Here is a 27,124-nt window from a genome sequence, read left to right on the forward strand (position 1 = left end):
TCTCCAACTTCAGTTTCGCCAGCGCCTACCTCAGGAAGCCTTCCTTCATCCTCCGGCCCCCGCCGCCGCTAATGTTATCCTTTTACATTCAACCTCATAATGCTGCTTTTTGTGGCAGTCATCACAGTGTCAAAATTTGTTTACATGTCTATCTTTGCTACTTGATGGAGGACAAGGATACACCTTATACCTAGCATAGACCCCAGGAGGTCTGAAATTGTTCTGCGAAAGGAAAAAAAAATCAATGTGCTGGCCTCAAAGGGGCTCACAGGAAGGGAAAAGCCTCGAAGACTGAGGCTCTCTTCGATTCCTTCGTGACTAACTCGAGGCAAACATGCCAGGAACGCGGCTCTCCCCACTCGCTCCTGCATCTGCGCCCGGGGCCCGCCGGATTCCAGAGTGGTCCCCTCCACCTAGCGCGCGACGACTCCCTCTGGGGTCCCGGAAGCCCGGCCACCGCCCCCACAGGCGGGCATAGCCTCAGAGCCCTCTTCTGAGCGCGGCGTGGGTATCCGCAGGCGGCCATGGACGGTGATCACAGTGACCAGAGGGACAGCGCACCCTCGGGTCGAAGCGGGGTAGGCGTTGGCAGGGGAGGGGCGACGAAGACTGGTGAGGTTCAGGCGCCAGCCAAAGAACCACTCTGCTAACTTGCTGGCACTTAACGTTTCCTACCCGGGGCCCAGAGTCGGGCAGCAGTCTTCCAGCTCCACGAACTCCAGTACTGTTCTGCGTTGTAGGGAGCTGGAAGCCCAACCCAGCACTCCTCAGCCCCCTGTGCCCCTCCCTCTGCTCTTTGCGCCCCTCCCTCTGCTCTTTCCGCCCCTCCCTCTGCTCTTTCCGCCCCTCCCTCCGCCCCTCCCTCCTCCCCTCCCTCCGCCTCTCCCTCCGCCTCTCCCTCCGCCCCGCAGCGCCACCGACCGCGGTCCCCGCCCACTTCTTACCCGCGTGCGTCGCCGCCGCCGCCTGAGGGGGCGTGGCCTCGGCTCGGCGCATAGTCAGCCACGGTCCCATCCTGCTCCGCGCCGGTCAACGAGAGCAAACCCAGTGACTCACCTCCGCTGTGCTAACTCTTCGCTAGCTCTCTCTCTCATACACGCTCACACCCGGCTCGAGATGGCGGCGGCGGCGGCGGCGGCGGCGGGGGACTCGGACTCCTGGGGTGAGGAGAAGTTGCTGGCGCAGGGCCCGGGCCGGCGCCGGCCCCACGCAGTGGCAGGCACTAACACGGCTCGCTCTCTTCCGTAGACGCCGACGCGTTCTCCGTGGAAGACCCAGTGCGGAAGGTGGGGGGCGGCGGCACTGCCGGCGGGGACCGCTGGGAAGGCGAGGACGAGGACGAGGACGTCAAGGTGGGTGCGGGCTAGGGCGCCGGGCAGCGCGGGAGCGGGCTGGCGCTGTTGCCGGCCGACTCTGGGCCCTGGGGCGCTGCCGGGGCCTGCGGGCCGTGGGTCCAGGCGTGAACGTAGGGCCTGGCGGTGCTGTCTTCCCCTCCGCTTGCCGGCCATGTGTGGGCCGAAGACTGGCAGCGTGGCCTCCTGGACTCCCTCGCCGGTTGAGAGTCTGCTCTCCGGCCTGGATCCCACCCGCCGGCTGGCGACGAAAGGTGACAGCATCGGCCGGGTCGGCCCACGTGCAAGCTTCGCGGTCCGGAGCCTCTCATAGGAATGAGACCAGGAAGTTGGGAATTGAGCCTTGTAGCTTATCCATATGGAAAGCCTTGAAACTCGCCTGTCTTTTCGAGCTCAGGTCAGCCCAGGGCCAGTAACTCATTTATGAGCCTGAGGTCTACTTATACAGTTTGTTCGAGGGATTAGATGAGTGAAATATTGTGGTTGAATTTCAACCTTTTTTTCCCACACGAGACAGCTAGAAACAGTAAAAGGAAATAACTTTTGGCTCTCCCTTCCCCCACCCTGTGGTAAAAAGGATGAACTGAATTGAACACTGAGATAACCCGCAGTTAGTGGGTACCGCAGTTAGTGGGTACCCAGGTAGTTCACACCGTGACGTGAGAAATGGAGAGACGACAGTTACTCAGCTACACACATACGACACCTAAGGAAATATTGAACATTTGGTGGTGGTTGTAGATGACGGGCCCGTGGTTTTTTTTTGTTTTTGTTTTTTGTCTATGCCTTGTAGATAATCATTTTTACCTCAGTCGTTTGATTTTGAAAACTCCGAAGGGTTCATTTTACAGCTTTAAGTTACATTTACTTCTACGTGTATTTTTTTTTTTTACAGTAGTTACAGAAGTCTCAAATCCAAAATGTTAAGACTCTTATTAACAAAGTTCTCAAAATCTTGTTATATTTGTGCAGATAAAGTTTTGTGTGAAATGGAAAATGATTTTTTTTGTGGTTTTGCCTAATTTAGTGAATTTCTCCTAATTTATAAACACAAACGGAGAACCCTGCAAATCCTGCCTGGGCTGAAAAGTTTAAGCTAGATAATCACTATGAACTTAATAGGGATGTTGTTTTGAGTTTTTCTGTTCTCTCCCCAGTCCGATGAGGTTGGATGTGTGGATGTCCAATTTATTGAGAGCCTGAGGTTCAAGAATGTTGTGAGCTTTGCACACACTGAAGTTAATAGATCGACTGATTATTGTTTGAAGACACTTAGATGCTTTATTTACATGTTATAGAAACATGGGACTAGATTTTGTTACCAGCCACATTACAAGATATTAGTTACCCCCCTGCATTGTAGCAGATTTTCAGTTTTGAGCCTTGGGTTCATATTGGTCCTTTCATTTTTTTGCATGCATATAGGAAGTGGCAGTTAAGACATCTGTTATGAAATTTGGGAATAAATTAACAAATGCAGAGAAAAGATTAGAGATATTAGGAAAGAAGTTGCAGAAAATGAAGTTTTAATGGATAGTCTAGACTAATGTCATGGAATAACTACTTTGGGATTAAGGGATCTAAATGGTATCGATCCTGATGAATATAATTCTTTTTTTTTTTTTTTTTTTTTTGAGATGGAGTTTCGGTCTTGTTGCCCAGGCTGGAGTGCAATGGCGCGATCTCGGCTCACTGCAACCTCCACCTCCCGGGTTCAAGCGATTCTCCTGCTTCAGCTTCCCAAGTAGCTGGGATTACAGGCACGCACCACCACGCCTGGCTAATTTTGTATTTTTAGTAGAGACGGGGTTTCGCCATGTTGCCCAGGCTGGTCTCGAACTTCTGACCTCAGGTGATTCTCCTGCCTTGGCCTCCCAAAGTACTGGAATTACAGGCATGAGCCACAGCACCCAGCCTCTGATGAATATAATTCTGATCACTTGGAACAAGTTTTGGATGTTTACAAGTTGTAAGGGACCACAAAAATTATCTTGTCCAGTTGCTCTTTTTTTTTTTTTTTTTTTTTTTTTGAGACGGAGTCTCGCTCTGTCGCCCAGGCTGGTGTGCAGTGGCACAATCTCCGCTCACTGCAAGCTCCGCCTCCTGGGTTAACTCCATTCTCCTGCCTCAGCCTCCCAAGGACTACAGGTGCCCACCACCACGCCCGGCTAATTTTTTGTATTTTTAGTAGAGACGGGGTTTCACCGTGTTAGCCAGGATGGTCTCAATCTCCTGACCTTGTGATCTGCCTGCCTCAGCCTCCCAAAGTGCTGGGATTACAGGCGTGAGCCACCGCGCCTGGCCCCGTTGCTGTTTCAGTGCTAAATTTTTTTCTTTTTTTTTTTTTTTAACTTAAAACAATCTATCTATTCATCTAATTTTTTGAGAGAAGGTCTCACCCTGTTTCCCAGGCTAGAGTGCAGTGGCACGATCTCTGCAGCCTGTGCCTCCCGGGTTCAAGTGATTCTCCAGCCTCAGCCTTTCTAGTAGCTGGGATTACAGGTGTGCACCGCTGTGCCCAGCTAATTTTTATACATATATATATATATATTTTTTTTTTGAGATGGAGTCTCGCTCTGTCACCCAGGATGGAGTGCAGTGGCACGATCTCGGCTCACTGCAACCTCCGCCTCCCGGGTTCAAGCAATTCTCTGCCTCAGCCTCCCGAGTAGCTGGGATTACAAACTCCCACCACCACACCCAGCTAATTTTTGTATTTTTAGTAGAGACGGGGTTTCACCATCTTGGCCAGGCCGGTCTTGAACTCCTGACCTTGTGATCCACCCGCCTCGGCCTCCCAAAGTGCTGGGATTACAGACGTGAGCCACCGCACCTGGCTATATATATATATATTATTATTATTTTTTTTGTAGAGACAGGGTTTCGCCATGTTACCTAGGCTGGTCTCAAACTCCTGAGGTCAAAGTGATCTTCCTGCCTCAGCCTCCCAGAGTGCTGGGATTACAGGTGTGAGCCACTGCACCTGGCCTATTTATTTTGAGACAGATTTGTGAGACTGGCTAATTTTTGTGTTTTTGGTAGAGATGGAGTTTCGCCAAGTTGCCCAGGCTGGTCTTGGGCTCAAGTGATCTATCCTCAGCCTGCTAAAATGCTGGGATTATGGGCGTGAGCCAGCAGGCTCAGCCATATCACCAAATTTCTGAATTCTTATGTTTTTGTACTTTTTATGAGGAGTTGCAGACAAGGCTTAGTTTCCATGAGGTCTTCTGTTTATGTCAGCATCTAGTACTTAACCTTTAAAAATACAGGTTTAATGTCATTTGTAATGTCCTGGGAAATGAAAGGAAAACTGATGTTTTTGTTATTATAATTTGCTCCAGCACTTTACTATCATTTAGTAGACTTAGTATTTTGCTGTCCTTGACTTTTCAAATAGCTGTCTGGCAGTGGCAGAAGTGGACTTAGGTGAAACTGTAAAACTGTTAATATATATGGCGAGAAAAGGCTATGCTTTTCCCCAGTTAAAAAGATGAGAACTTGGGAGCATACTTTCCCATCACCCTGGCTTTATTTACCTTTTTTACTATCCTGATAGTTGTGCAGAGGCAGTGGGAAAAATTGTTCACTTGGCATATATGACTCCTTCCCCATTGCTGGTATGATACGTAGGATGTGTTGACTGAGAAGGCAGTTGAGTACCTACTGGAAGCAAGGACAACATAACTTTTGCTCCATTTTACTAGTCTCCTAGCATTTCAGTAGAACAGTTTAGAAGCTAGATTTATTCAAAGGGTACAGAGTTTGCAGAAACTTCTAGCTGTGTTCAGCCATCTCAGGCATTTGCCTCTGTAACCATATAGCATTTCTTTTAAAAGATCCTGAAGAGGCTGAGGCAAGAGGATTGCTTGAGCCTAGGAGTTTGAAGCCAGCCTGGGCAACATAGCAAGACCCCAACACATTAAAGAGAGAGCGATCCTGAAGAACAGATTTAGTTGAGCCTCTCGTCCTACTCGTTCACCCTCTGTTATGATCCTATTCCAATAAATAGTTTGAATCTACCAGATAAGGACATTTTTCAGGGGTTGGAAACAACTTCTAAAGAACAAGATCTGTATTTTACAGAAATGTGGAATTACTAGGAAATACCCAGAATGTGGGCATTTTGCCAGAAAATGGGTATTTTGAAGAGAATGTGTGTATGTGTAACTTATGAAAAATTCCAAACATGCAGTAGAGAGAAACATTTAATAAACCAGTGACCAGTCTTGTCTCCTCTGTATCCCCACTTTCCTCCTCCAACCAGATTATTTTCAAGAAAATCTCAATCATATCATTTCATACCCTGCCACTTTTATAAACTAGCAAGTTTTGAATTAGGAAGCATGTTTGTTATTGAAAAATATTTTTTTGTCATGATGGATCATTGTAAATAAACCGCTTGTTTAGTGTTCAGTGCCTTGATATTGCTTAGCCAGGAATTTAAAGTAGATTGATAACTGTCCTGAATATGAGACAGGTAGGCATTGAGATGGAATTCAGCTGAGTGCTAATCCATTGTAGTATGTTAAAAGCTTTAATGAATTGAATTAAATGAAGTAGAATTTACTAAGGCAGGCACCTTGGCTTCTAGGCATCCAGCATAGTTCTGAGATGGTGGAAGAACATTTTGGCTTTTAAAAAACTGAAGTTTGGTGGGAAGTCTACTCTTGCCAAGATCTCATTGCACAGTTCTGAGTTCTCTCAGAGTAGAACTGCACAGCTTACAGAACACCAATTAAAGACTTCTTTTTTTTTTCCCCAGCAAGAGATTATGTTTTACCTAAACCAAATTATTTAAAGGAAAAAGGAGAAGGAGTATATGTTAGTTCCTAGGCTGTTGCTATAGGGCAAAAGAGTTTTATTGCTCGTTTGAAGCTACTTCTATTTGACAATCTATAAATACATCTTGCTTAAGTTGGAAAGCATTTTCAGTCCTAAATGTGTTCTCATTGCATGTGACATAATGTAGTTTTATATTATGAAGACAGAACCAGCTAACTACTGGCTACATTGTTAGAAATAAAAAGAAAGCAAGATTTAAAGTTTTCTGCTTTGCTTCTGATACTTAGCTGTATTCAATTAGGAAGCAAGTTTTAAAGTTAAAAAGCAGCCATCTCTTTCATAGAAACAGCTTAAATGATGGGTGTGTATCCACAGGGCAAGAATATAGATAAGCAAGTAGTTTATAAACAGGCCCTATTCTAAGAAGCTAGCCATTTTAGGAGAGCAGCCTGGGTGATTCTTTTGAAGATAAATTGGATATTATAGTTGAAAGATTAATTGGCTGCCAAAAATAATTGGGTAAAGGATTTAATTGGATGTTCATAGGTAGTCTCTTGAACCAAATAACCCTTGAGGGCTCTTTGAAGTGAGTTGTAGACTTGCTCCCTATTTTAAGTGTTAATTTTAGCTGTTTCTCTAGGAACCCTTTTTACATTTTATCTGAATTTGCTGCTGGAATTTACAAACTTCGAATGTTTACAGAAAATTGGACATATTTTTTGAAGCAGCGTGGTGAACATTCTACCTTAAATCTACTTTTCAGACACTTAATTTTATAACTATGGAAACAAAAACTCTAATTTCCTGGGGAAAGCTACCTGGCCTTTTGCTTTTATAATTACATCTGTTTGGAAGTGTGACCAGTCTCTTTTTGCTGACACTTACTATGCTCCTTTCTTTAGGGGCTTAGTGCTAGTTTGGTAGTAACTTCAGGTCAGACTTGTAAGCACTTTGGGGAGAGAGTGACGGTCAAGGTTTGGATGGTCCTTTTATGAATTGAGGAGCAGATGTCATGGCTCTTCTTGGGACATGTTGATAGGAAACACTTCTTTTTTTTTTTTTGAGATGGAGTTTCGCTCTGTCTCCAGGCTGGAGGGCAGTGGTGCAATCTCGGCTTACTGCAACCTTCGCCTCCTGGGTTCAAGCGATTCCCCTGCCTCAGCCTCCCAAGTAGCTGGGACTACAGGTGTGCGCCACCACACCCAGCTAATTTTTGTATTTTTAGTAGAGATGGGGTTTCACCATGTTGGCCAGGATGGTCTCGATCTCTTGACCTCGTGATCCGCCTGCCTTGGCCTCCCAAAGTGCTGGAATTACAAGCGTGAGTCACCACGCCTGGCCAGAATCACTTCTTTTGCTACTAAAATCCATTCTGTGATGGAGTAGGGAATGTCTAGGTAGCTTCATTATGTCTGCATTGATGTGTGTCTGGGGTAAGGTTTATGCTTTGATGGGAGAAACTAGGGACAGGAATAGAGCTGGACATAGAGTTGGTGTGAATGTACTGAGGGAGCAGTGATATGGGTGGGGTGGGGGTGATGTTTTTCTGGGAAGGGTAATTGAAGAGCATCAACATTAAATAAAAATGTTCCTATGTTGAGTTTGTTTCTTTGCCTTGGGGGTATTGAGATGGAGCTCCCTATTTTCAGCCATACTTCTTCCTTCTTGACCTCTTAGTACCAGAGGCTTGCAGACCAGTTTTTTTCTTTTCTTTTCTTTTCTTTTCTTTTTTTTTTTTTTTTTTTTTAGACGGAGGCCTTCTCTGTCACCCAGGCTGGAGTGCAGTGGCGTGATCTCGGCTCACTGCAACCTCTGCCTCCCGGGTTCAAAGTGATTCTTGGGTATCAGCCTCCCGAGTAGCTGGGACCACAGGTGCACACCACCACGCCCTGCTAATTTTTTTTGTATTTTTAGTAGAAACAGGGGTTTGCCATGTTGGCCAGGCTGGTCTTGAACTCCTGACCTCAGGTATTCCACCCGCCTTGGCCTTCTAAAGTGTTGGGATTACAGGCATGAGCCAGCACATCTGGCCCAGTTTCTTAAAATTAGTAGAAAACTGGCCGGGCGTGGTGGCTCACACCTGTAATCCCAACACTTTGGGAGGCTGAGGCGGGTGGATCACCTGAGGTGGGGAGTTCAAGACCAGCTTGACCAACATGGAGAAACCCATCTCTACTAAAAATACAAAATTAGCCAGTTTGTGGTGGCACATGTCTGTAATCCCAGCCACTTCAGAGGCTGAGGCAGGAGAATTGCTTGAACCCAGGAGGCAGAGGTTGTGGTGAGCCGAGATCGTGCCATTGCACTCCAGCCTGGGCAATAAGAGGGAAACTCCATCTCAAAAAAAAAAAAAGGTGGGAGGGGCCAGGCACGGTGGCTCACGCCTGTAATCCTAGCACTTTGGGAGGCTGAGGCGGGCGAATCACGAGGTCAAGAGATCAAGATTATCCTGGTTAACCGGGTGAAACCCGGTCTCTACTAAAAACACAAAAATTAGCTGGGCATGGTGGTGCATACCTGTAGTCCCAACTACTCAGGAGGCTGAGGCAGGAGAATTGCTTGAACCTAGGAGGCGGAGGTTGCAGTGAGCAGAGATTGCGCCACTGCACTCCAGCCTGGCAACAGAGTGAGACTCTGTCTCAAAAAAAAAAAAAAAAAAAAAAAAAAAGATCAGTAGAGAACCACTACAGGCAATTTAAGGTGAGAAGGTTGATAACCAGTATACCTCTAGCTGGGCATATCTTAATATGTGTAATCCTTCTCTTTAATGAGATTCCCAGAGTTCCCAGGAGAGGGACTTAGTTCCCAGTTAGTTATTTTATACTTCAGGACTCAGGGAAGAAGTCATATTTACTATAATACTATTTTTATTTTTATTATTATTTTGCATTGTAAGCTGCTTTATTCCAGTGAATTAAATTGTTTACCAGACTGTGAATTTTGTAAGCAAGTGTTTAAAACATGCTTTTTAAAGACCTTCCTTAACATTGTGTTTAAAGCCTTAAATGAAGCTGTTTACATGTATACATTTAAAGGATGTATCTCAGCATGTTACTCTAAAGATGTGTTGTAAGCTGCCTTATTACAGTGAATTGAACTCTACTAAACCGTGAACTTTGTAAGCAAGTGTTTAAAACATGCTTTTTTAAAAAGTAAATCATTTTATTTTCAATAAAAAGGTCAAATGTTTAGTTATTTAAAACTTTTTAAAAATAATTGGCACATAAGGTACATATTTATGGGATATATTGTGATGTTTCAATGCATGTATACATTGTAATTACCATTTCATCACTTTAAACATTTATCATTTCTTTGTGGTGTTAACATTCAAAATTTTCTCATGGAACTATCTTGAAATATACAACATTGTTATTAGCTATAATCACCCTACTGTGTAATAGAACACCAGAACTTATTCTTCTAACTGTAACTTTATACCTATGACACTTTAAAGAACTTTGGTCCATTCAGAGCAGGTCCCTTAGTTTTCCACTGAGATTGTGGGATGGCTATGTCTGGGCCTCGGTTTCCTTTTCTGTGAAATGGGGGAATAACACTACCTTCCTTACAGGACTGTTGTGAGAATTAACCTTGTTACTACACCTGTTTCTCAGAAGGGTTGTAAATATGCATCTTCTGGAAGTAAGCAAATGGTCCTCCTATCTGAAACACTGCTGCATATCACTCACAGATCCAGCCTTCCTGTGTTCTGTGAAGATTTAAACAAAAAATGCCTAGTAATTCACTTTTATTTTTAGCTCTTTGATTCCTTTTATACTGTGATGTATAGCACTTAGCAAACTAACGGCGAAATACAAACGTTTGATCTTTAATTTCTAACTCTAGTATCACAGTTACTCAAATAATGACTAGCTGGTTTGCTTTCAATCTGTTAAAACTTCGAGCTGTGGGTTAAATTGCTGAAGTAAGATGAATATAAAAATACACTTTTTAATACAAAGTTCCTTTAATTATGCTTGCAGACTGTATGACAGCCTTAATCAGGATGTTGAATTTTTAATTTCTTTAGTGGACTTAGAGATTTTTATTAAGAATCAAGGCTTGGTTAGTTTATATTCGTAGACTGATACAAATTTGTGATCTGTCGTGTTATGAAACCAGAAGCTTGGTGTCATATTGTGGCATATTAGTCATACTAGTCAGCCTTTGCTTCTTTAGTAGCGTCAGGGCCTCTTGCCCTGCTTTTGCCATCTTGCCACTCAGCTTCAAATGGCATGTCATAGTGTGCCTGGTGGTTGCTGAGACAATGGCCAGGCTACCTATGATTAAAACCGTCTTTAATCATAGGGCTGTGTCTGTCCCTATTAAACTTGAGCCTTCTAAGTTCTGTGGAGCTTTTAGAAAATTGTGTTTGATAATTGGTTTATATTTAGCTCAGTGATTGAGTTAGGCATAGAAAAAACAGAGTATAGATTTTTTTTTTGAGACAGAGTCTCTGTTGCCCAGGCTGGAGTGCAGTGGCTTGATCCTGGCTCACTGCAGCTTCGCCTCCTGAGCTCAAATTATTCTTGTTCCTCAGCATCCTGAGTGGCTAGGATTACGGGCGTGCACCACTATGCCCACCTAATTTTTGTATTTTTTAGTATAAACGGGGTTTCATCATGTTGGCCAGGCTGGTCTCGGAACTGCTGGTCTCAAGTGATCTTCCTGCCTCGGCCTCCCAAAGTGCTGGGATTAAAGTGCCCTGAGTTAGAGAGTGGGATCCATGAAGGCTTGATTAGCTCTTGACTTTTTTTTTTTTTTGTGAGACGGGAGTTTCATTCTTGTTGCCCAGGCTGGAGTGCAGTGGCGCGATCTCGGCTCACCACAGCCTCCGCCTTCCGGGTTCAAGCAATTCTCCTGCCTCAGCCTCCCGAGTAGCTGGGATTACAGGCATGCGCCACCACACCCAGCTAATTTTGTATTTTTAGTAGAGACGGGGTTTCCCCATGTTGGTCAGGCTGGTCTTGCATTCCTGACCTCAGGTGATCTGCCCACCTTGGCCTCCCAAAGTGTTGGGATTATAGGTATGAGCCGGCCTTTTTTTTTTTTTTGAGACGAAGTCTCACACTGTCACCTGGGCTGGAGTGCAGTGGCACAATCTTGGCTCACTGCAACCTCCCACTCCTGGGTTCAAGTGATTCTCCTGCCTCAGCCCCCAAGTAGTTGGGATTATAGGCGCCTGCCACCAGGCCCAGCTAATTTTTTGTATTTTTAGTAGAGACAGGGTTTCACTATGTTGGCCAGGCTGGTCTCAAACTCCTGACCTCATGATCCACCCACCTCAGCCTCCCAAAGTGCTGGGATTACAGGCATGAGCCGCCGTGCCCGGCCTGACTCCTTTTTAATAGTGGGCTTAAGAATTATATAGACTTAATTCATTAATCAGGCTTATTGTTGTATGGAATATTCCTTGAAATAAATGAGCTATTGGCCAGAGTATAGGATGCTTTTTACATTTGGGGGGAAGTAAGAACTATAAAGTTCTCTCAGTTTTTATTTATTAATAACTGAATCACTTTCAGAGAGGCTATTGATTTCAGCTAGGTTGTCCTAACTGCTAATGGAGAAGCTTTCTTATGAAGTTAGATAAGTTGATATGAAGGTTCATATGGAAAAACAAACATGCAAGAAAGGCCAAGAAAACACTAAAAAATCTGAAAACCTACAAGGAAGGACTAGCCCTAGCTGACATTAAAATATATTGTAAAGCCTCTAATTAAAACAGTACGGGCTGGGCATGGTGGCTCACGCCTGCAATCCCAGCACTTTGGGAGGCTGAGGTGGGTGGATCACCTGATGTCAGGAGCTCGAGACCAGCTTGGTCAACATGGAGAAACCCCGTCTCTACTAAAAATACAAAAATTAGCCCGCATGGTAGTGGACACCTGTAATCCCAGCTACTCCAGAGGCTGAGGCTGGAGAATCGCTTGAACCCAGGAGGCAGAGGTTGCAGTAAGCTGAGATCACGCCATTGCACTCCAGCCTGGGTGATGAGTGAAACTCCGTCTCAAAAAACAAAACCAAAAAAAACCAGTACGGTACTGTTATATGAAGAGACAGTAGACTAGTGGGATAGGATCAAAAGCCCAGAAATAGACCAAGTACATATTAAAATTTAGTATATGGTAAGTCACAGGGTATCTTAAAATGTTTTTTGCTGCAATAGAATGCAAGACTGGGTATTTTATAAACAACAGATTTATTTCTTATGGTTATGGAGGCTGAGAAGTCCAGTATCAAGGTGCTGGCATCTGGCGAGGGCCTTCTTGCTCTATTATCCTGGGGCAGAAGGGCAAAAGAGCACAAAGGATTGCAGGAGGTGTCAGAACTCATCCTTTTATCAGGTATCTACTCCTAAGATAAAGGTATTAATCATTCATGAGGGCTTTGCCTCTAATCATTTCTGAAAGACCCTACTTCTCAACACTGTTGGATTGGAGATTGTTTTCATCACATGAACTTTGGAGGACACATTCAAACCATAGCCCAGGGAAAAAAACCATTATTTATTAAAGGGTTTTTAATAAATGATGCTGTGACAACTGGGTAGCCATTTGGGAAAAAAATAAAATTAGATCCATGTCGCACATCATACACAAGAAAAAAACTCCAAATAGATCAGAGATCTAAATAAAAAAACAATGAAACCCTATACATTCTAGAAAAAATTGTGGGTGAATTCTTAGGTGTAAGAAAAGACTTTCTGGCTGGGCAAAGTGGCTCATGCCTGTAATCCCAGCATATTGGGAGGCTGAGGCGGGCGGATCACCTGAGGTTGGGAGTTCGAGACCAGCCTGACCAACATGGACAAACCCCATCTCTACTAAAAATACAAAGTTAGCCGGGCATGGTGGTGCATGTCTGTAATCCCAGCTGCTTGGGAGGCTGAGGCAGGAGAATTGCTTGAACCCGGGAGGTGGAGGTTGTAGTGAGCCGAGATCATGCCATTGCACTCCAGCTTGGGCAACAAGAGCAAAACTCTGTCTCAAAAACAAAACAAAACAACAAAAAAACAAGAAAAGACTTTCTAATTGACTTGAAATCCATCCAGAGGCAATGAAAGAAAAGACTGGGGCTAGGCACGGTGGTTCACGCCTGTAATTCCAGCACTTTGGGAAGCCGAGGCAGGCGGATCATGAGATCAGGAGTTCGAGACCAGTGTGACCAACATGGTGAAATCCTGTCTATACTAAAAATACAAAATTAGCCAGGCATGGTGGCGTGCGCTGGTAATCCCAGCTACTTGGGAGGCTGAGGCAGGAGAATCACTTGAACCTGGGAGGCAGAGGTTGCAGTGAGCCGAGATCGTCACTGTATTCCAGCCTGGGTGATAGAACGAGACTCTGTCTCAAAAAAAAAAAACTAAAACCATTTCTACTAAAAATAAATGAGCAAGGCATGGTGGTGCATGCCTGTAATCCCAGTTACTGGGGAGGCTGAGGCAGGAGAATCGCTTGAACCTAGGAGATGGAGGTTGCAGTGAGCTGAGATCGCGCCATTGCACTCCAGCCTGGGCAAGAAGAGCAAAACTCCGTCTCAAAAAAAAAAAAAGAAGTCTGGTAGATTTTACTGCATAAAATTGTTGGGATGCACAGCACTTCATGGGGAAACAATAGAGGCATTTCCATCAAGAAAGCAAGGATGCCCATTACCTCTGCTGCTGTTCAACATTGCACTAGAGGTTTAGCTGGCCCAATTAGGTGAATCACTTGTGAGGGCCTAAGGATTGGTAGAGAAGTAAAGCTATGTTTTGTTTGCAGATAAGGTAGCATACCTGTAAAACCCTAGAGAAGCAACGATAAATCTAACTTAAGTGATAAATGAATTCAGTAAGGTAGCAGGATATTAACATATAAAAAAGCCAATAGTCATTTTTGTTTATTTGTTTTGAGACAGGGTTTTTATGATAGTGAGTTGCCTAGGGTAGAGTGCAGTGGCACTATCATAGCTCACTGCAGCCTTAACCTCCTGGGCTCAAGTGATCTTCCCACCTTAGCCTCTCAAGTAGCTGAGACTACAGGCACATGCCACCTTGCCCAGTTAATTTTTTAATTTTTTTTTTGCAGAGACCGGGTCTTGCTGATAGGTTTTTATACACAAATAATAGCCACGTAGAGGACATGATAGGAAAACACCCTATTTATAATAGCAACATACAAGATGAAATACTTAGGAATAAATCTAAAGAGAAATGCGCAGAGCCTCTAATAGGGAAACCACTTTAAAACACTTCTGAAAGATGCAAAAATGTACTTGACCAAATGGAAAGACAGTTCTTATTCTTGGTTAGGGCAGCTCAGCATTATAAGATGTCAATTCTCCCTACATTAATTTATAAATTTAATGCAGTACAAAAAAATACCAACAAACATTTCTCTGGAGTTAGTCAAGTTGATAATAAGGTTCACGTGGAAAAGCAAACATGCAGGAATTATTAATGGAAGTCCTTTTCTTTAGGATAACTGGGATGACGATGATGATGAAAAAAAAGAGGAAGCAGAAGTAAAACCAGGTGAGCCACTGGGGCGCCTCCATTTTTGTTTTTATGTCTTGCTGAGCATTTGTGACTTGTATTAAGACAAATGACAGAACGCTCACAAAATGGAAGATTTTGGTATTTAGAAACCAAGTGTCCTTCCATTCCCACTTTATTCTGTTTTCCCTGCAATTTTTCGCTGTCGCCTCAAAATATAATCAGATTAGATACTTGTTGTATTTCTGTATGAGTGCTTGTTAGTAGGAAAGGGTAGAGGTTTTGGCATTAATTATAGTTGAATGATCTAAGCCCTGCCTATAGGATGGTGGGGAAATATGAAGAGATATTTGGATCTTAGGGGTCACATTAGAGAGGAGAAGGAAGAGTCCCAGAAGTTTTCCATTATTTGTGAGAAAAATCACTGTTTGAAGCTGGGAAAGGTTTGGTCTCTTAACAGTATACAAGTATCATGTCTGTCTCATCCATAAACTGGAAAATACTCAGTATAACTGAATAAAACTTTTTTTTACTTTTAGAGGTAAAAATTTCAGAAAAGAAAAAAATAGCAGAGAAGATAAAAGAGAAAGAACGGCAACAGAAGAAAAGGCAAGAAGAAATTAAAAAGAGGGTAAATTCTGTTTTCTAAAATACAGAATTCTCACATTGGTAGTGGTATAGTTTCTAACAGGCTGCAAATATTACCTAGCAATTTGAAGGGCTCTGTAAAGACTGTAAATGGATGCCATAAGATAGGTAAAATCCAAAACAAATTGATTTGTGGTTTTTGCAAAAACAGAACCCAGTTTTATATATGAGTGTCTTTTAAGTTTTCACAAACATTCAGGAATAGTCATGATAGTGCAGTGACTACAGTCATTGATTTTTGCCAGTGCCTGTAGTTCATTCTAGTCAGCAGGATTAGTTTTTGTTGTTGTTGTTGTTTTTTGTTTTTTTTTTGGAGATGGAGTCTTGCCCTGTCGCCAGGCTGGAGTATAGTGGCACAATCTCGGCTCAGTGCAACCTCTGCGTCCTGGATTCAAGCCATTCCCCTCCCTCAGCCTCCTGAGTAGCTGGGACTACAGGAGCCACGGCGAGCTAATTTTTTGTATTTTAGTAGAGATGGGGTTTCACCATGTTGGCCAGGATGGTCTCAATCTCCTGACCTCATGATCTGCCTGCCTCGGCCTCCTAAAGTGCTGGGATTACAGGCGTGAGCCACCGTGTCTGGCCAGGATTAGTTTTTATTTGCAGTGTATATATTGAACAAAATATAAAAACTGTTCATTTCTGTGCCATGTGCTATATAAATGTATTTGTTTTTGATTATTTGGCACAGGATCAGAAATATTTGCTTGTTTTTTTTTTTGTGTTTAGACAGAGTCTCACTCCGTAACCTAGGCTGGAGTGCAGTGGTGTGATTTTGGCTCACTGCAGCCTCCACTTCCCAGGTTCAAGCAATTGTCATGCCTCAGCGTCCCTGGGTAATCTTTGTATTTTTAGTAGAGATGGGGTTTCGCCATGTTGGCCGGGCTGGTCTCAAACTCCTGACCTCAAGTGATCTGCCTGTTTCGACCTCCCAAAGTGCTGGGATTACAGGCATGAGCCACCACGTCCAGCCTATTTTCTATTTCTTTTTTTTTTTTTTTAGAGATGGAGTTTCATTCTTGTTGCCCAGGCGGGAGTGCAATGGCATGATCTCAGCTCACTGCAACCTCCTGGGTTCAAGTGATTCTCCTGCCTCAGTCTCCCGAGTAGCTGGGACTACAGGCGTGTGCTACCACGCCCAGCTAATTTTGTATTATCAGTAGAGATGGCATTTCACCATGTTGGCCAGGTTGGTCTCGAACTCCTGACCTCAGGTGATCCACCCGCCTTGGCCTCCCAGAGTGCTAGGATTATAGGCGTGAACCACTGTGCCTGGCCTATTTTCTATTTCAGAACACATTTACATGGTTCAAAAATTAAAACAGCCTGCGCGGTGGCTCATGCCTGTAATTGCAACACTTTGGGAGGCTGAGGTGGGAGTATTGTTTGAGTCCATGGATTCAAGACCAGCCTGGACAACATAGGGAGACCCCGTCTCTACAAAAAATAGAAAAATGAGCTGGGCATGGTGGTACATGCCTGTAGTATCAGCTGCTTGGGAGGCTAAGGTAGGAGAATCACTTGAGCCCAGGAAGTTGAGGCTGCAGTGAGCCATGACTGCGCCACTACACTCCAGCCTAGGTGACAGAGCAAGACCCTGTCTCAAAAAAAAAAAGAAAACGGCTGGGCGTGGTGGCTCACGCCTGTAATCCTGGCACTTTGGGAGGCCGAGGCAGGCAGATCACGAGGTCAGGAGATCGAGATCATCCTGGCTAACATGGTGAAACCTTGTCTTTACTAAAAAATACAAAAAATTAGCCGGGCGTGGTGGTGGGTACCTGTAGTCCCAGCTACTTGGGAGGCTGAGGCAGGAGAATGGCGTGAACTCAGGAGGCGGAGCTTGCAGTGAGCGGAGATCACACCACTGCACTCCAGCCCGGGCAACAGAGCGAGACTCCATCTCAAAAAAAAAGGAAGAAATAATTATATCCAAGTATAAAGAGAAGATAGATATACACTAAGCTGTCAACTGTCATCTCAGAGAAGTGGGTTTGGGAAACAAATGACATCTACTATTATATCTTTAAAATTTGTTATAGTGATAATTTTATAATTATACAATATGATGAAAAGGGGAAATGTTTTGAACCATTCTGTTGGACATTTAGGTTGTCTGTAAATTTATTTGAAATTATGAATAATACTCTAATGTACATTCTTGGGCTTACATATTTGTGTGCATCTTATTTCTTAAGGTAAATACCTGGAAGTAGAATACTTGATTAAAGCATGTAAAAATATTATTTAAGACTTGATCCGTATTACCAAGTTGCCCTAGAAAGGTTTTTCTAATATAGTTTTAGTAGCAGTGTATGAAAGTAATATTTTTACCTTGTCCACAGTCTCAATTCCTTTTTTTAAAAAAGGCTATAGAAGTAACCCCAGTCTTCCTGGGTACAAATCTGTCACGTTACCAGCTGTGTTACCTTCTATTATTGTGGGCAGGTTGTTTCTTTGTGCCTCCATTGCTTATCTTTAAAATTGGGTTAAGGATACCTAAAGTGGACTGGGCACAGTGGCTCACACCTGTAATCCCAACACTTTGGGAGGCTGAGGCGGGCGGATCACTTGAGGCCAGGAGTTCGAGACCGGCCTGGCCAACATGGTGAAACCCCGTCACTGCTAAAACTACAAAAATTAGCTGGATGTAGTGGCGCACGCCTGTAATCTCAGCTACTCGGGAGGCTGAGGCATGAGAATCACTTGAACTCAGGAGGCAGAGGTTGCAATCAGCGAAGATCGTGCCACTGTGCTCCAGCCTTGGTGGCAGAGTGAGGGTCTGTCTAAAAAAAAAAAAAAAAATCTAAAGTGTTTAGAAGAATGCCTGAAACAGTAATTACCAGTGTTCACTTTTATTTGTAATTATATACGCTTATTTAAGAATTCGTACAATACAGAAAGGTACTGAGTGCATCATAATCCCAGTGCTTTTTAAAAACTTTTGTCTCGTTTTAGTTAGAAGAACCTGAAGAACCTAAAGTGCTAACACCAGAAGAACAATTAGCAGATAAACTTCGGCTAAAGAAATTACAGGAAGAGTCAGACCTCGAATTAGCAAAGGAAACTTTTGGTAAGATGGGATTATGATTACAATACAGTATTAAACTGTTACAGGTGAATACCCAGAAAGTTCAGAAAACATCTCCTTTTCTTAAAAGAAACATGATACTGGCTAATGTAGATATTAGAAAGCAGTTTTTAATCTCTGTGTATATTTGAGATTTCATTACATGTTCAGATTTTTGAATAACTGTTTTGAGTAAAAGATTATTAAGTCATTTATAGCAATGCAAGAAGGGCAAAAAGGAGTAGACTCAGATGAAGTACACTACTGCATAGAATATTTTTATCAGCTGGATGAAATTTGCATGAAATGTGAGGTCTGTAGCTTTGAAATGGACTGTAGGGCTGTCCTATTGTCTTAAGACTTAGTAGGATGTAGCCCCAGGTGAGGCATGCAGCTTTTGCTGTGCCTTCTTGTGCTCAGTGTCATTTCCTTCTGCAACCCTCCTTTGCCCTTACCATGCCCTATCTTTAGAGGGCCTCCATTTCTTTGTGCAGTGTCTGCAGCTGTGGTTAATGCATGAGATAAAAGTGCAGGCTCCTATAAATAGATAAATTCAGAGTGTTCCAGAGTAAGAGACATGGCTAGAGAAATAGTCAAAGCCCTGATTTCATTTAACCAAGTTACCGTTACCTTTTGAGTACTTTTCAGAGTAGAAGATCATGTTGAAACAGTTAAATCACTGAAATTTATAGCCAAGAAGGAAAGCTCTAGTTATTCTGATACCCCTCCCCCACTTTCATACTTTCTCTACTCTGAAACAGATCAACAGGCTGACTGTAGTGATTGTTTTCCTTTTCATGGGGAAGTATGACCTTATCTGTCAGTGGATCTGTACAAATACCAGGAGTTGCTGTGAATGCTCCTGTGCACCATTGTATGCTTGGCAGGTCTTAACTGCACTCATCTAATTATACAGAGCTCTTGGCTGTTATTATGTGTCTTCCTAGGATGGTAAAAGCTGCCCATGTGTTTATTAAAGAGGCAGGTTTATGAAGTGTGCATAAAGCCTAGCATGGGACACCTGTTATAGACTAAAAGGTAAAAACATGCATTCATACAGTCATTGTTAATAGGATTTTACTGTGATGTTTCTCATACTAAAATACCACATGTAATATTGTTAATAACTAATCTACTTGACATGGAGGATACAGAAGCATACTTATCTTAGTGTAAAACTCATCTGGGCCAGATTTTTTTTTTTTCTAACAGGGTCTGGCTCTGTTACCCAGGCTAGAGTACAGTGGCCGAGATCGGCTCACTGCAGCCTCTGCCTCTGAGCTCAAGCCATCCTCCCACCTTAGCCTCCCAAGTAGCTGGGACTGCAGGCGCATGCCACCACGCCTGGGTAATTTTTGTTTTTTGGGGTTTTTTTTTTGTAGATACAAGGTTTCACCATGCTGCCCAGGCTGTTGTTGAACTCCTGAGCTCAAGTGATCTGCCTGCCTTGGCCTCCTAAAGTGCTGGGATTACAGGCGTGAGCCACCATGCACAGCCTAGGCCAGATTTCTTCTATTGGGATTTAACATGTTTACCCCTGCTTAGCTTCTGGAGTTAGACAAATACTTTCACAGGATCCATCTTTGTTTCTTATTCTTTTTGTTCCCTCTCCCCACTTTACTGTGGGGGTGTTCTTGGACAAGAACAGAGTATCCCTTTTGTAATGTATTATGTTGTGTTTTGTTTTTAGAGAAAGGGTCTTGCTCAGTCATCCAGTCTGGAATGCAGTGGCATGACCATATAGCTCACTGCAGCCTCAAACTCCTGGGCTCAAGCAATCCTCCCCTCAGCCTCCCGGATAGTGAGGGCTGCAGGTGAATATCACCACACCTGGCTAATTTTATTTATTTTTTTTGAGACAGAGTCTCACTCTGTCACCCAGGCTGGAGTGCAGTGGTACAGTCTCGGCTCATTGCAACCTCTGCCTCCTGGGTTGAAGTGATTCTCGTGCCTCAGCCTCCCAAGTAGCTGGGATTACAGATACATGCCACCACCATGCCTGGCTAATTTTTGTATTTTTAGTAGAGACGGGGTTTTACCATGTTGGCCAGGCTTGTCTCTCGGACTCCTGACCTCAGGTGATCCGCCTGCCTAGGCCTCCCAAAGTGTTAGGATTACAGGTGTTAGCCACTGCGTCTGGCCACATCTGGCTAATTAAAAAAATTTTTTTTTTGTAGAGATGAGGTCTTGCTGTGTTGCTCAGGCTGGTCTCAAACTCCTGGCCTCAAGCGATCCTCCCTCTTAGGCCTTGCAAACAAAACACTGGGATTACAGGTGTGAACCACTGTGTCTGGCCTTGATATATTGTTTTTAAATGAATAAAATACTTATTTATAAAGAAAACCTGTTATATATAAATAGATGTCAAAATACTAAAATGACAAATTTGTGATACAGAATTATATGCTTCCTTATCGATGCATTAAATAAGGTGTAGTGGCAGGTTTAATAAATAATGTTGTTTGAGAGTAATGATGACTGAACAATATTAATATTGTAAGATATCTGTAATGTCAGGAGAGTGTTTGTGATCTCTCCTGGTAAGTCAAGTTTTGCTAATACCACTGTGATTTGTTGCCAGTCAATTGAAACTGAAGGAGATGCTGAATTAGAGGTTAATAAAGATGTAACTTTTTTTCTGATTTAAGTTTGTAACCCCCCCGCCCCACCCAGCCATTCTATCCAATGACTCCAGGGGCTCCAGGGGCTTTAGAATGAAACAACAGGGTTATTCAGATAGCTAATTGGCTTGTAAGGTTTCATTTTTAAAAATCCTAACCTCCTGATACTTTTCAGTGCTTCTTTTCTCCTACAGGTGTTAATAATACAGTTTATGGAATAGATGCTATGAACCCATCTTCAAGAGATGACTTTACAGAGTTTGGAAAGTTACTAAAAGATAAAATTACACAATATGAAAAGTCACTATATTATGCCAGTTTTTTGGAAGTCTTAGTTCGAGATGTGTGTATTTCATGTAAGTAATTCTAATTTCTAGCCCCTCTGGGTAGATTTTTAGTAGGATGTTATCTTCAGGAGGTTGAAGGTTATTTTTTATTTTCAAGGATACTATAATACAGACTCACGATTTGCTGTTTTTAGCAATTACCTTGTGAATGTCGTTCTGCAGATACACAGTGAATTTGAGTGCTGGATCTTTTTGTTTGTTTGTAGGGGTAGGAGGACTTGTTGTTTTACAATGGCTTCCCTAAGAGATACCTGGGCTTGTCAGCAAAGCAGCTAATAAAACACTGGCTTATTCTTTTTATCTGATTATCACTTGAGAGGGGCTGGGAAGTATCTTTTGAGGGAAAAGGTCTCTGGCACTGTAGGATTTGGGTTGGGTGAGACTTCAGCCACTGTCTTTTACAAATCAGAATTAGACAAGGTGCAAGTTGAGTGACAGGGCTGGCACCTATTCTCTGGGTCCATGGTTGTGGTGCCACACCTTGATAGGAGTCATACATTTCAGGGCGGGGTGAATGGGAGTGACCAGCCATGGGTGGTGAAGCAGGAATGTACGGAAGGGACTGGTTTTGCTAGTATTTGCAGGTTTTTTTTGTTGTTTTTTGTTTTTTTTTTGAGATGGAGTCTTGCTTTGTTGCCCAGGCTGGAATGCAGTGGCACAATCTCAGCTCACTGCAACTTCTGCCTCCTGGGTTAAAGCAATTCTCCTGGTCTGGCACAGTGGCTCATGCCTGTAATCCCAGCACTTTGGGAGGCCGAGACAGGCGGATCACGAGGTCAGGAGATTGTAGACCATCCTGGCTAACACGGTGAAGCTGAGGCAGGAGAATGGCGTGAACCCGGGAGGCGAAGCTTGCAGTGAGCTGAGATCGTGTCACTGCACTCCAGCCTGGGTGACCAAGTGAGACTCCATCTCAAAAAAAAAAAAAAAAAAAGCAATTCTCCTGCTCAGCCTCCTGAGTAGCTGGGATTACAGGCGCCTGCCACCACGCCCGGCTAATTTTTTGTATTTTTAGTAGAGACGGGGTTTCACCATGTTGGCCAGGCTGCTCTGGAACTCCTGATCTCAGGTGATCCCCCTGCCTTGGCCTCCCAAAGTACTGGGATTATAGGTGTGAGCCACCATGCCCAGCCTATTTGCAGTTTTTAAGATGGAGAAAAAGGAATCCAACACAATGAATTGGGTTTTCTTTGAGAAATTATCACTAAGCTGAGAGTTCTACATTTGATTGGTAATGTGCCCAGAGTTGATATTTTATTCTGCATGTACTAATTTTTTTCTGGTTTTTGGAGGTGTTCTGTAACCAAAACTGAACACTTTCTGGTAGCCAAAACCTGGTGTCTCTTTCCAGCTTCATATTTTTATAAGGCTGATAATGCTGTCCACTGAACAGGACTGTTTCTTGGTAGGACATAGAGATGGTCACTGTTCTCATTGTAGTTCCCGTGCAAGAAAATGGAGACATCATGGGATAGGGTGTTGTCATTATAGGTTTAAGAATTGTCATTCTGGCTGGGCGTGGTGGCTCATGCCTGTAATCCCAGCACTTTGGGAGGCTGAGGCTGGCAGATCACCTGAGGTCAGGAGTTTGAGACTAACCTTGCCAACATGGTAAAACCCCATCTCTACTTAAAAAAAAAAGAAAAATACAAAAATCAGCTGGGCATTGTGGCGCGCACCTGTAATCCCAGCTACTCGGGAGGCTGAGGAAGGACAATCACTTGAATCTGGGAGGTGGAGGCTGCACTGAGCTGAGATCACGCCACTGTACCCCAGCCTGGTGACAGAGCGAGACTCCATCTCAAAAAAAATAAAATAGGCCGGGTGCGGTGGCTCACACCTGTAACCCCAGCACTTTGGGAGGCCGAGGCAGGCGGATCACGAGGTCGGATCTAGACCATCCTGGCTAACACAGTGAAAATCCGTCTCTACTAAAAATACAAAAAATTAGCTGGGCATGGTGGCGGGCGCCTGTAGTCCCAGCTACTTGGGAGGCTGAGGCAGGACAATGGTGTGAACCCGGGAGGCGCAGCTTGCAGTGAGCCGAGATTGCGTCACTGCACTCCAGCCTGGTTGACAGAGTGAGACTCCATCTCAAAAAAAAAAAATAATAATAATTGTCATTCCATGTTTATTTGTCTGTTCTCCCTGATTACTGGGGGTGTGTTAATGGAAGGGCATGTTATCCTCCCCCATTTGTTTAGACTGAGGAAGGATACTAGGGAGCATTGTGAGCTATAAAGACAGTTTCTCTTTGGTTGAGCAATGGTGTGTTGGTGATTACAGGTCATCATCATAAATAAAATAAATTTTATTTTCAAGAGACAGGGTCTAGCTGTGTTGCCCAAGCTGGTGTCGAATTCCTGGGCTTAAGTGATCCACCCACCTAGGCCTCCCAAAATGCTGGGATTACAGGCATGTGCCACTGTGCCCGGCCACCTTATGTTTAAAGAGGAGAAATTCATGGTCCTTTCAAAGTTACTGAAGTTTAACAATGAACAAATTGGATTTCTCATAACACTTTTGGAATGTACATTTTGGGATATATAGATATATATGGAATGTACATATTTAGCTTTAACTTTTCAAAATGCTTAAAAATTCAAGTTTAATGATATGCCCTTTTTTTTTAAAGTGGAAATTGATGACTTGAAAAAAATTACCAATTCACTGACTGTGCTTTGCAGTGAAAAACAGAAGCAAGAAAAGGTAAGAGCAAGCTGTGTAGGGAAATGTGTATTAAATTAGAGTGGGGTTATAGGTCTAACATTCAACAAATATAATAGGAGCCTGTCCTAATTACTTAAAAGTCAAGCAACTCACTAATACCATTTAAGTTAGACTAGAACAGGAGTATGGGTGCGATTACTATCCTTTTGTTTCCAGACATGTTCCCCTTTTCTGAGTTAATAGAAATTGCTGAAATCACAGACTGGGCTGAAATACTAGCTCTGCCACTTAATACCTATAGGTAAATCAGCTTTTCTAAGCTTCAGTCTTCTCCCTTGTAAAATAGGGACAATAATACTCACTCTGCAGAGTATTTGTAAGAGTAAAGTAAGAGAAGTATGTCAAGTAAAGGTTAGCTTTGTGATTTTAAATTGGGGGATACTTATCCACACTTTTCTAAATTTGCTTCAGTGAAGTTAAGGCTTTTTACCAATAACTTATAACCCCTGCTGGTGGGCTAGGTATCCAGAGCAGGACCAAGGACCCAGATTAAGTTTTGGAGAGACTGACTCTGGGAGACCTGTTCAGGTCCAAAACATGTAGGCTTGGATGTCCCTTACAGAACTAGTGTTTCTGGGACCAAAGGTTTTTGTGTGTTTATGAGGGTTGCTGTACCAGATAAGATGCCCTAGCACATAAAGTTTCATGAATTAACTCTCTTTCATCTTTAGCAAAGCAAAGCCAAAAAGAAGAAGAAAGGTGTGGTTCCTGGAGGGGGATTAAAAGCCACCATGAAAGATGATCTGGCAGATTATGGTGGTTATGATGGAGGATATGTACAAGACTATGAAGACTTCATGTGACATTTTATCTTTTCTTGGTGTCATCTTTATGTTGCCCACAATCCCTTGAACATGTAGCACAACTTCCTTTCCTTTCAGTTCTGCCAAATGCTACAATCAGAAGTGCAGTATCTTTTGTGCTGGTTATTTAACCCCTTGACACTTAGGTGCTAATGTGCAAATGAGGGAACTTGGATCTTGCTGCCAAGGGGTTAAAATTGGGAACCTAAGTTGCTACTAAATCATAGTTCAAAACCTAATAATGTTGTCGTTGTTGCTATCTGATTTCATAGCAGCAGTCACTAAATTGGAAACAAAAGGTTGCAACATGACAAAAAAAAATTGTGTAGTATTTACCAGCACCATTCAGTAATACAGCCTTAACCATACCTCCTTGAACTACTTCATAACTTGTCAAGAAAAGCAGTTTGCAGCAAGGGCATGTGGTGTGCACCTAGTATTAAAATTGCTTTGTCTTAAAATTGAACATGAGGATATTAAAAATACATTGTGAAGAAGACTGCTTATCTCAGAGTGAAGATACTGCGGCTGAAAAGCACTAGTTTGATATAAAATTAAAATGACCAAAACCCTCCAACTTTGAAACTAAAGAAGGTAAACCTTTCCATTATTGCATTACATGTTGTAGAATCTCTTGAGTGCAAAGACTGTCTAGTTATTTATCAGGCTATTATTTCTACTGATGAAGTGCTTCAGGTGGGGGAGGGAAACTTATTTTTATTTGCCTGATTTAAGTGTCTGAGAAACAAATCTTTGTTCTCTTAGGCTGCAATGGAACAACTTTACCAGGGTTTTGGCATTTCCTTTTATAAAACATGCTCAGCAAACTGCACTAGTTAACTACAGTTTGGTAAATTGTTATGTTAACAATTATGACATCTGCAATGTTTTATAAAGCAACTAATTTAATAAAATCACTATTGTGAGGACTTAAATTTTGTGTTACCTCCCAAGAGATACTTTTTGAGAGTATAGAACACAGCTCTTGGGAGTACAGTTCTCTACGTTCTCTATATACTAAATCTTAATAAATGCTTGACATAGTTACAGCTTTAAAACATGAGTGATTTGCCAGGTCCTTATATTGTCACCATAGAGCAACAAAGGTATAGGGCTGCCTTCCTCTTATTTATTTGGGGAAATTATTTTGTTATTTAGATACCAAGGCCTAATTAAGTACCTATAAGAACTATTTATTTGGAGTAACTGAGCCTGTAACTCAGGTTTATGGCTGTTAAGTATAGATTAAGTATAGATTGGGGAATCTTTATTATGTCATGTCTTCTCCTAAGCAGTTTAACCAAATGTGTGGTTAGTGTTTTTTTATTCCCCTAAGACAGAAAGAACAAAAAATGTTTTAAATTTCTCTTATATAGGAAATAGGAACGTCAAAGCTCTGTAGACTACTTACTAAGTGGAAAACAAGACCATCTAAGTGATTTGAGGAATTAACAAAAAGTAGTGACTACACAGCAATAATTACAGTAAATAAAGATTCTTTTAAGGCAGACAAGGGCTAAGATTTCCTTAGCAGTAATAATGACATACACTGAATTGAAAATCTATTTTATTACAGAAAGATCAGTTTCTAACAAATGAAAATGTATCACCTGTTCCTTAACTGTGTAAATAATAATTAAATTTCTTTGAAACTGGAATCTGCAGGTACAGGTATTCTTTAATCATTATTGGATCATCTAAAGTAGAAGCTGTCCTGAGGAAGAGGAAGCTTTTGATCTTAATACTAGTATCTATATAAAATGGTATGGATGAATAATCATCTAAAATCAATCCATTTTAAATAGGAATTTCCTTCTGAAAAGTTTCTCACTTGCTACCTACTACCCACAAAGGACTGATATGGTACAGTACCGGGATTGTTCAACTTTAGCAAAGATCTCCAATGCATTATTCTTCTCATCACATCTGTCAGAATCTGCTAACAGTACAAGAAAACAGGCACCTATGAAATCATCTAACCTGCTAGCATGTCCTTTAGACAGCAACCTGTCTGAGGGTCCTTCAGAAGCACATTTACAATTTCATAAAACTTGTGTTCGTATGCCAACTTGTAATACAGGTAAACATCTTCACAATATGTGAGTAATTTCTTCAGGTTTTCCATGGCCATGTCAGTAGGCTGATGTTGTTTATATCTAGATAAAGAAACATAATGTACAGGTTAAGATACTGTTTTGTTTTGTTTTGTTTGAGACAGTCTTACTCTGTTGCCCAGGCTGGAGTGCAGAGGAGCAGTCTTGGCTCACTGCAACCTCCGCCTGCTGGGTTCAAGTG

General features: G+C 42.7%; 2 protein-coding genes across 5 annotated transcripts in view; one reads left to right on the forward strand and one right to left on the reverse strand.

Moving 5' to 3' along the window:
• The first annotated feature begins 884 nt into the window (after nt 1–884).
• On the forward strand, nt 885–26,487 carry EIF3J (eukaryotic translation initiation factor 3 subunit J). Its single transcript, XM_054452017.1, has 8 exons — nt 885–1,162; nt 1,249–1,352; nt 14,598–14,652; nt 15,153–15,244; nt 18,217–18,331; nt 21,144–21,305; nt 23,932–24,005; nt 24,698–26,487. Exons 1-8 carry the CDS (start codon nt 1,117–1,119, stop codon nt 24,827–24,829), a joined length of 780 nt encoding a protein of 259 aa, XP_054307992.1. The 5' UTR covers nt 885–1,116; the 3' UTR covers nt 24,830–26,487.
• The window catches only part of SPG11 (SPG11 vesicle trafficking associated, spatacsin), a 101,926-nt gene continuing 101,181 nt past the window's right edge, over nt 26,380–27,124 (reverse strand). For 3 of the 4 annotated variants that reach the window (XM_054452000.2, XM_054451999.2, XM_054452001.2), the window contains one exon: nt 26,380–26,985. In XM_054452000.2, the coding sequence (XP_054307975.1) occupies nt 26,805–26,985 (181 nt within the window). In that variant the 3' untranslated portion in view covers nt 26,380–26,804. The remainder of the gene's footprint in view (nt 26,986–27,124) is intronic. The other variant, XR_010123811.1, reaches the window with a different exon arrangement.

The sequence above is a fragment of the Pongo pygmaeus genome, chromosome 16 (genome assembly GCF_028885625.2).
Source record: "Pongo pygmaeus isolate AG05252 chromosome 16, NHGRI_mPonPyg2-v2.0_pri, whole genome shotgun sequence".
Lineage (NCBI taxonomy): Eukaryota > Metazoa > Chordata > Mammalia > Primates > Hominidae > Pongo > Pongo pygmaeus.